General features: G+C 44.0%; 1 protein-coding gene across 1 annotated transcript; it reads right to left on the minus strand.

Moving 5' to 3' along the window:
* Window positions 1-293: 293 nt before the first annotated feature.
* On the minus strand, window positions 294-6,992 carry LOC115141615 (myelin protein zero-like protein 3). The gene is made up of 6 exons (XM_029680648.2): window positions 6,698-6,992; window positions 4,448-4,614; window positions 2,369-2,582; window positions 1,668-1,824; window positions 1,213-1,282; window positions 294-1,060 (listed from the first exon to the last, which is right to left on the minus strand). The coding sequence occupies exons 1-6, from the start codon at window positions 6,765-6,767 to the stop codon at window positions 980-982; spliced, it is 759 nt and encodes a 252-aa protein (XP_029536508.2). The 5' UTR covers window positions 6,768-6,992; the 3' UTR covers window positions 294-979.
* Between the last annotated feature and the right edge of the window lie 3,724 nt (window positions 6,993-10,716).

Here is a 10,716-nt window from a genome sequence, read left to right on the forward strand (position 1 = left end):
CACTAACAGGGATATAAACATATTTGTGCACAAAAGTTGTGAGAAATAAGGTTTTTGTGCGTATGGAACATTTCTGGGACCGTTTATTTCAACTCATTAAACATGGGACCAACATTTTACATGTTGCGTTTATATTTGACTTCAGTGTAGTTTACACCAGCAACATGGATGGGGATTTCAAACAGCGTGGGTGCCAATTTAAGTCCGATAAGGTTTAGAGACCGACACTATTGAAAATGTACTGTAGTTCAACTTACATGGTAAATGGACAAACCATTTTACCAACGGACAAGAACATTTATGTATTTTATTAAGCATCATTTTTTCAATCATTTGCACATACATACATTCAACAACATTCACTACACTGTACATCCAAATTCCAACATGTAAATCAAATCCTGTAACTTCATTCAACATCTAAATCAGAAGTCAAAGTTGGTCCACTCCTGAATGGAGTTATACCAACGGGTTCAAATGTAACACAAACTCTGAAATATATGTTTCAAATAATATTAATTGGACTCAATGAAGCAGATGTAGCCACAGATAAAGACTGTCTACAATTCTAGCAATAGATTCCATAAGGTCCAATAGTTCAACAAAAACTCTCACAATAGCTGTACAAAAACAATCATTCTACATTACAAAAGTGATAAAGCAGACAATAACTTAGTAATATACGCATCTCCTTCATAATAAGAAAATCTATCCAGAAATGTTTATAGTATAGTGCAAAACATGTGTGTGTCCATGTGTCAGGCACTGGATCCATGTCTATCCCACCAGTAGAATCAGCTGTTGACAAGCCATGAGAGAAGGGAGGAGTGTGAGTGGATACTGATGTGTGAGACAGAACTAAGTCCAGGAATCTTGGCATTTTTAACAAACAGTATAAGCGAGAATTCTGGCCAGCCACTCCCATTGGCAAGGCATGGAGGGGGCCTCTGTCCTTACAGAGCACCGCCACCAGGGGTCTCTAGCACTGAGACACGGCCATGGTCTCTCCCTGAGCCAGAGGCCTCTCTTTGTGGATGTAGTAATCCTCATAGTCGGAATCCTAGGGACAGGAAGTGGGGTAACAGATAAATATTTCATGGACGTCTCATATTGTCAGACGTAGACGACATGTAAAATTTAGGAGTATGTAATTGATCGGGCGAGACATGTGCCCCTAAGTAATTCATGAGCAAAAAAAAAGAAAGGCCATACCAGAAAATATAGGTCACAACATGTCGTGTTTTTCTGCTTGCGGTTGATCTGCTTGAAGCCAGGCTCATCTCTGTCAAAAAGATGATAGAGTTCAAATTGGTCAAATCACAAAACGGTCAGCATTAGTAATTTTCTATATTGGCAAAAGTCAGTTTTTCAATGAATATGATGAATTTCCTTGATTCCTCGCATCCTCTCTGCTCAGCTCCTTCTCAAATCGTATTGAAGGAAAAGGTCCACTGCCCCTCCCCTTGGGCCCTCTTCTCCAACGCATTTTGAGATGGAGGAGAGAAGACGCAAGGAATCAAGGAAAGATTCATTGAGAAAAAGCCATGTCCATTCAGCAAGTCAGGGTTGGAGGCTCCCTTCACCAGAAACCATATCACTTCTTTAAAACCATATGTCTAGGATGTCCTGAAGAACTGGTGCACTGATTGAGGAGTAAATCCACTCACTCGGGTGTGACCTCAATAGGGGAGTGGTAACCCTGGGTCTGGTTCTTGTCCCTCGGAGGGCAGCACATGCGACCCAGCAGAGCCAGCGTGATGATGGCGGAAGGAAGCAGAATGAAGGCTAGAAGCACTGCCACGTCCGTGAAACGAACCGCGAGCACTGTGGAGAGCAGAGGGTTCATCATAACCACATTTACACTCAGTGTCAGCGCAAAGTGGTGACGCTAACAATTTTCGGATCTCTTTAGGTACGAGATCCGCCTCATTACCTATGACCGCAGCACAGCCGTGCTAAAAAAGTTGTTTAGCACGCCCTCTCGTGTACAACTGCTTTAAGAAACCCCTAAATGCTTCTTAAAAGAGGGATTGTTTAAGCTTTGTGGAAAATATTACTCAATCGGTAGCACATACGTGCCTAAATCTACTGTAGAAGTCTTTAAAAAGGTGCCAATAAATATGCGCCCAACCATACCAGTATTGAACACGAGGTAGTAGGTTTTACTGCCCAATATATCTCCCCAGTGCCACAATTCTCATAGAGTCATGTTCTACACGTCATCATTCCTAAGGTCAATAGTGTGAACCCACAAATCACCTTTACAATTAAGAGCCAAATCCTGACTTGAGATGCACATTTTCTCAAGCGTCCCATTGACATCCATGCATTTTCCCTAAACATACATTTTTCGAAGTAATTGCCTCACCTTTGGGCGTCACGGTGAGGACGGTCTGTGAGGTGGGGGATCCGTGGACGTCAGGGGGGTTCCTGACTGAGCAGGTGTAGGTGCCGTTGTCGCTGAGGGAGGCGTTGAGGAGCTGGATGGAGGCCTCGCCCCGGGCCGGGCTGCCCAGCCACTTCACGCGCCCGTTAAACTGTCCTTCCTGCGGAGGGAACGCCAGAGAGGAGAAGTGGAAGAACTGGGGAACAAAGAGAAGAGGAGAGATTGTGACGGCTCTGGGCAGGACAGTGTTACACAGACCGTAGCAACTACAGAGCCACTTTACAAGACACAGACAACAGAAACACTGCATCAATCACACTAACACTGTTTTCACAAAGTAGGGGGACAATAAGAAATGTCAAAGAGACACATTGGAGAAAACAAACTACACATAGGGAATAAACATCACAAGAAAATATACACAAAGACGAACACACGGCAGGCAGGCCTGTTAACAATCAATGGTGCTCAACAGTTATATTGTTTTATAGCTCTGTATGGGCTGGGCTCTCCAGGAGGCACTTCAGTTCAGACGGCCATAGAGCTGAGAGGGCTGATACAGACAGCATACTAAATCTAATCACTACACTCAGTCAACCCAGACAAACACTCAAGCCTACCTCAGACAGGTTACGCCTAGCCAAATGGAGATTATACACAGCCAAGTGCCTCTGAAACATTCAGAGCCGGACCCAGAATAAAGCTTGTCCTGGACTAAAACTCACTTTCAATGGAGATTCTCCACTGAGAATGATTTTCAAGCCTGGAATAATCTGGGTTCGGGAAACCGGCACTCAGGGTGCAATGTTAGGGCCTGTGGTTAAAAGCTTTGCTGTTACCGTAACGGTACTGACTCACTGAATAAAAACCTGATGGATCATGGGCAATTGCATTTAAATGAATATTGAATTGATTTGATCACGTCTTATACAAGACATTGATTGACTGGAGTTGTTCATGCAGTGTCATTCAGAGGAACTGAATCACAAGTCCTCCATCACTGTCTGTTGCTAGAGCTGCCTTTTCAGTCCTGGAAATGAATTCTCATCAAGATATTGATAATTATGCAGGGAGACTGAAGCACACCACCAATTCATAGTTCTCAAGCCTTGGCTGGTAAATTATATTTCTGATAGTTTTTTTCAAATGCTTATTCACAGTGCCTTTTGATATACGATTGTGTCAATAAAAGTGTCCGAATCCACTAATGAAATTGGATGGAAACAAACGTGCCACGAGAGACAAATTCACTTTCTAGCTCCGTTGTGTTGGCTAGCTCTGTGGGGCTATGCGGCGAAATGTTCTACACGTTTCACAATCCGTCTATAGTTGCACAGAACAAACTTGTTCCAAGTAAATAAAGAAATGAAACCAAGGATGTTGTTGGATTCCGGTATACCCTGGTATCGATCAACCCAGCTATGCTTATACAGGATTCGGACAAGCCGACACACCCCTAGGATAAAGGGTTTGTGTCAGTGACGTGAGAACCCACTCTATCTGCAAACACTGACACAGCAGTAGGCCTGACTACTACATCTTAATGACTAAACCAACAGCTTCTATTACCCCATCGAGGGAGCCACAGCACATTAGCAATCACTTAGCGCTGAGCGCTCCTATAGGATATGATATCCCAACAACTACATAGCGTATACGTTATCGGCCCCTCCAAATGGAATTAAAAACTTACGCGGTCAGCCACTCAGAGTATCGACAAGGAAATTGGATCTAGGGGAGCTTTTGTGTCGGAGCCCTGACTCGCAACTTCCAGCTCGAGGCATACATTTAACATACATTTACCACATCACCAAGATGTGGAAGAGTGATCCTGATTCCTGCCACTAACTGCCTGGGGTTTCTGAGTCATATTCCCAGGGGTTAAGGGTTTCAGAGAAATAGAATTACTAGAATGGGCGTCACAATTAAAGTCAACGTATCAGCAGCCATATTCAGTGTACCCATGCCAGGACATAAAAGCACAAGAGTTCTTCATCAAATGTGTGCTTTATTAACAAATCAACTCAATATACTGATTCACTTTCTATGGTGCGTACTTACTGCCTGCGGAGGGCCTCCGGTCTGGGGCCTGTAGGACCAGTCCACTGACATACGGCTGGTGGCTCGGCTGGTAGAGGTGAAGGTGCAAGTCAGGGTGACGGCATTGCCCCTCACAGAATGGACCTCTGCAGGGGAGCTCACTGTCATGGCTGACACAGGGCACAGCACTGAGAGAGGCAGCAGGGCAGGGAGGTGGTCAGATGAGGAAGATAGATTAAGGAGGAGAAAGGGCAGACGATTGCACAGAATTTTAAGTGAAATCCAGTTGGGAACTAAATACATTGTAGAAGTCAAAAGATGAATCATTTCAGAGCAAGGTAGTTCACATAAACGAAACGCAAATAAACAGAATAAAGCTAAAGTTCTCATTTGACAATTGTGTATAATCACAATGTCAAAGGTCAAAGGTAACCCCAAAGGCCCACATTGTTGACCCAGTATTAACCCAGTACCCAGATGGCAACATCAAACCTTCTGTACACTGCCTGGCATTAATTGGAAAAAAACACAATCTAATGAACTTTCCATGGGAAACATTGTTTTCTTGGCACCATCTGACAACAAGACTACTAGTTGTAGCAGTAATAGTGTCATAGTTTATTTCTCTCTCTCTCTGTCTACCCCCCCCCCCCCCCATTGGACAATGAGAGCATACAGTAATAGTGTCATAGTTTATTTCTCTCTCTCTGTCTACCCCCCCCATTGGACAATGAGAGCATACAGACATAATAACCGCAAGTAATGAAACAAAATCTCAAACATTTATTAGCCGAGGTATTAAATCTACTTTCTCTATGCAATGCACGTCTGCCTAGAATGTGCTTACAAAACTAATTCTGCACAGCCCATTGTATAATGTGTGGAGGAACTGATTTTCTAATAGTTTGCATAACAAGTTGTGTACGTGTTAAAGTGGCACACGGAAAATGATCCTTTACCAATTCCTGGATTGGCAGACAAACAACAACAGCTGTTGATCTTTCCATCAACGTTCAGCAAACATGGCAATAACGACACAGCCTACAGTAGTAGTCGTATTCCTTGTGATGAGCGTTGCCAATGCAGACATTGTGCAATGCAAAAGAAATACAAAACATTTACATAATGTGTGTTATATTTCAAAACAGGCCCAAACCCATAGATTCAATGCTGTATTTTCCATGTGAACTCCAACCCACACAGGGAAATGCAAACGTATCATTTAACATACAGCATACTGTAGGCCTGCATGTGGTACAGAGATTCAGACTTCAACAGTACATTACAATTATTCTACCTTGGACAAGTGAAGGACACATATTCAAAGGAATGTTGTTTTTTTTTAAAGAAGAAAACAAGAACTCTCTCTAAGGACAAAGAGACAGTCCGAGTACTGCGAACTACAAATATTTGAGTGATGTAAAATACATCGTACAGAGCAGAATCAGAGGGCTAATAGGGTATGCAGATATCCTGCACTATTACAAAACACCTTGGAGTAAAGTGGACCGAGAATGAACAAGCTAATCTCATAACCAAGGTAGCAATCGTGTTGAACAAAGTATTTCAAGCTGAAGAGCAGTAGATGCTTGATAGCGGTTGACATTCTAATTGTTGATGAGAAAATTGGCAACCCTTTGAGCCCATCGCATGTACTATACGTCTCAAACATACAGGAAATGACTCCTCCTACTGTCTAACCAATAGTTATATAAATCTGATCAATGTCAGTAGACCTCACCCAAAAGTCATATTCTCAGTTCTAGATAATGGCTGCTTGGAATTGGACGCAGGGTACTTTAAACTCAATTTCAAAACGTGAGTGAAATTGAAAACAAGGGAAAAAGCCATGAGTCTTATGAATTTTACATGACATGATACTTGCATTCCTGTTGTAAGGAACCTAGCCTCAGGCGCAATTTGGTTTGTTGTGAACATGCAGTATAATTATTTGGTAGTGGCTATTCACAAATGGATACATAGTAGCCTATTCAAAATGTTGTAGGTTGTATAAATACATAGTCATATATTATGTTAACTATGAAGGTAAACACGTGGCTTATTATAATAATTCTAACAATAATTCATAAAGAATTTGTATGTAAGCTTCTTTTTTTTTAAAGTAGGCCTAGACAATTATACAAGGTACAAAATCAGGATTCTATAAAAACACCCACAATCCAAATGCTTGTGTAAAGGTAGTCTAATCTCGCAAATTCGTTGATCTGTGACATTGAAAACGAGCTTGACAAATGAGAGGGTTGTACTCACCAAAAGAAACCATTAAATACAGCAACACGACAATGTTCAAACGTATAATCCTGTGTTGAAGCCAAACCATTTTAGTAAAATTATGTAGGGCTTTAGAAAAAGTTAGAATAGATTGTCAAGTCTTGTCAAATTTTGCGTTTCGGATACTCGTCGTCCATTTTTTTTGTGTGACTCAGTTTCTCCGCTGTGCCTACCCAGTGTGCACTACCTGACAAACAGGTGTTTCAGGAAGTATTGCTGACACTCCTCGCCCTGACCAAAGAGGGAAAAGGAAGCGAGTCACCCCACACGCAGTTTCTTCAGCCGTTTTTTTTCTGGTTAAGTGGAAGTCAATAAACTACGGAGACCAGGCAATACTGTCTATGGGAGACACACCAAGTTAAGTAGAACAGAACTGACCATTTTTTTCAATGGTAAACGGCCTGAGTGATGTATCTTTATTTATTAACCATCGTTGGCCTGGCATCACATATTCCTGGTGCGTATTTTACATTCAATAAAATTAAATCAAATAAAATATTATTAGTATCATGTGCCTAATACAGCAGGTGTAGACCTTACAGTGAAATGCTTACTAACGAGCCCCTAACCAACAATGCAGCTAAAAAAATATGGATAAGAATAAGAAATAATAGTAATTAAAGAGCAGCAGTAAAATAACAGTAGCGAGACCATATACAGGGGGGAACCGGTACAGAGTCCATGTGCGGGAGCACCGGTTAGTTGAGGGAATATGTACATGTAGGTAGCAGCAGTGGTGTAAAAGAGGGGGGCAAATAGTCTGCAAATAGTCTGGGTAGCCATTTGAATAGGTGTTCAGGAGTCTTATGGCTTGGGGGTAGAACTGTTTAGAAGCTTCTTGGACCTAGTGGGCTTTCCTCTGACATCGCCTGGTATAGTCCTGGGTGGCAGGAAGCTTGGCCCGAGTGATGTACTACTGGGCCGTTCGTACTACCCTCTGTAGTGCCTTGCGGTCGGAGGCTGAGCAGTTGCCATAACAAGTAGTGATGCAACATCAAGATGCTCTCGATGGTGCAGCTGTAGAACCTTTTGAGGATCTGAGGACCCATTCCAAATCTTTTCAGTCTCCTAAGGGGTAATAGGTTTTGTAGTGCCCTCTTCACAACTATCTTGGTGTGCTTGGACCATCTTAGTTTGTTTGTGATATGGACACCAAGGCACTTGACGCTCTCAACCTGCTCCAATGCAGCCCTGTCAATGAGAATGGGGGTTTGCTCGGTCCTCTTTTTCCTGTAGTCCACAATCATCTCCTTTGTCTTGATCACGTTGAGGGAGAGGTTGTTGTTCTGGCACCACACGGCCAGGTCTCTGACCTCCTCCCTATAAGCTGTCTCGTTGTTGTCGGTGATCAGGCCTACCATTGTTGTGTTATCGGCGAACTTAATGATGGTGTTGGAATTGTGCCTGGCCGTGCAGTCATGAGTGAACAGGAAGTAGACAGGGAGGGGACTGAGCACGCACCCCTGAGGGGCCCCTGTGTTGAGGATCAGCGTGACGGATGTGTTGTTACCTACCCTTAACACCTGGGGGCGACCAGAAGTCCAGGATCCAGTTGCAGAGGGAGGTGTTTAGTCCCAGGGTCCTTAACTTATTGATGAGCTTTGAGGGCACTTTGGTGTTGAACGCTGTGCTGTAGTCAATGAATAGTATTCTCACATAGGTGTTCCTTTTGTCCAAGTGGGAAAGGGCAGTGTGGAGTGCAATAGAGATTGCAACATCTGTGGATCTGTTGGAGTGCTATGCAAATTGGAGTGGGTCTAAGGTTTCTGGAATAATGGTATTGATGTGAGCCATGACCAGCCTTTCAAAGCATTTCATGGCTACAGACGTGTGTGCTACGGACCAGTAGTCATTTAGGCAGGTTACCTTAGTGTTCTAGGGCACAGGCATTATGGTGGTCTGATTCCTCCTGGCTACTCCAACCTCGGCCAACAGCTCCGCCCCCCCCCCCCCCCCCCCCCCCCCCGCAGCTACTCGCCCAAGCCTCTCCAGGTTCTCCTTTACCCAAATCCAGATAGCAGATGTTCTGAAAGAGCTGCAAAACCTGGACCCATACAAATCAGCTGGGCTTGACAATCTGGACCCTCTATTTCTGAAACTATCCGCCGCCATTGTCGCAACCCCTATTACCAGCCTGTTCAACCTCTCTTTCATATCGTCTGAGATCCCCAAGGATTGGAAGGGGGAGACAAAGGGGGAGACACCCTGGACCCAAACTGTTACAGAACTATATCCATCCTGCCCTGTCTATCTAAGGTCTTCGAAAGCCAAGTCAACAAACAGGTCACTGACCATCTCGAATCCCACCGTACCTTCTCCGCTGTGCAATCTGGTTTCCGAGCCGGTCACGGGTGCACCTCATCCACGCTCAAGGTACTAAACGATATCATAACCGCCATCGATAAAAGACAGTACTGTGCAGCCATCTTCATCGACCTGGCCAAGGCTTTCGACTCTGTCAATCACCATATTCTTATCGGCAGACTCAGTAGCCTCGGTTTTTCTAACAACTGCCTTGCCTGTTTCACCAACTACTTTGCAGACAGAGTCCAGTGTGTCAAATCGGAGGGCATGTTGTCCGGTCCTCTGGCAGTCTCTATGGGGGTGCCACAGGGTTCAATTCTCGGCCCGACTCTTTTCTTTGTATATATCAATGATGTTGCTCTTGTGCGGGCGATTCCCTGATCCACCTCTACGCAGACAACACCATTCTGTATACTTCCGGCCCTTCCTTGGACACTGTGCTATCTAACCTCCAAACGAGCTTCAACGCCATACAACACTCCTTCCGTGGCCTCTAACTGCTCTTAAACGCTAGTAAAACCAAATGCATGCTTCTCAACCGTTCGCTTACCAGCACCCGCACGCCCAACTAGCATCACCACCCTGGATGGTTCCGACCTAGAATATGTGGACATCTATAGGTGTACCTAGGTGTCTGGCTAGACTGTAAACTCTCCTTCCAGACTCATATCAAACATCTCCAATCTAAAATCAAATCTAGAGTCGGCTTTCTATTCCGCAACAAAGCCTCCTTCACTCATGCCGCCAAACTTACCCTAGTAAAACTGACTATCCTACCGATCCTCGACTTCGGCGACGTCATCTACAAAATAGCTTCCAATACTCTACTCAGCAAACTGGATGCAGTTTATCACAGTGCCATCCGTTCTGTTACTAAAGCACCTTATACCACCCACCACTGCGACCTGTATGCTCTAGTCGGCTGGCCCTCGCTACATATTCGTCGCCAGACCCACTGGCTCCAGGTCATCTACAAGTCCACGCTAGGTAAAGCTCCGCCTTATCTCAGTTCACTGGTCACGATGGCAACACCCACCCGTAGCACGCGCTCCAGCAGGTGTATCTCACTGATCATCCCTAAAGCCAACACCTCATTTGGCCGCCTTTCGTTCCAGTTCTCTGCTGCCTGTGACTGGAACGAATTGCAAAAAATCGCTGAAGTTGGAGACTTTTATCTCCCTCACCAACTTCAAACATCTGCTGTCTGAGCAGCTAACCGATCGCTGCAGCTGTACATAGTCTATCGGTAAATAGCCCACCCAATTTACCTACCTCATCCCCATACTGTTTATATTTATTTACTTTTCTGCTCTTTTGCACACCAGTATCTCTAACTGTACATGACCATCTGATCATTTATCACTCCAGTGTTAATCTGCAAAATTGTAATTATCCGCCTACCTTCTCATGCCTTTTGCACACAATGTATATAGAGTCTCTTTTTTTTCTTTCTTTTTTTCTACTGTGTTATTGACTTGTTAATTGTTTACTCCATGTGTAACTCTGTGTTGTCTGTTCACAGTGCTATGCTTGTAAATGAGAACTTGTTCTCAACTAGCCTACCTGGTTAAATAAAGGTGAAATAAAAATAAATAAAAAACATGTTGTATTACAGACTCGGACAGGGAGAGTTTGAAAATGTCAGTGAAGACACTTGCCAGTTGGTCAGCGCATGCTCGCAGTACACGTCCTGG

This window comes from Oncorhynchus nerka, linkage group LG14 (assembly GCF_034236695.1).
Source record: "Oncorhynchus nerka isolate Pitt River linkage group LG14, Oner_Uvic_2.0, whole genome shotgun sequence".
In the NCBI taxonomy this organism is placed as follows: domain Eukaryota; kingdom Metazoa; phylum Chordata; class Actinopteri; order Salmoniformes; family Salmonidae; genus Oncorhynchus; species Oncorhynchus nerka.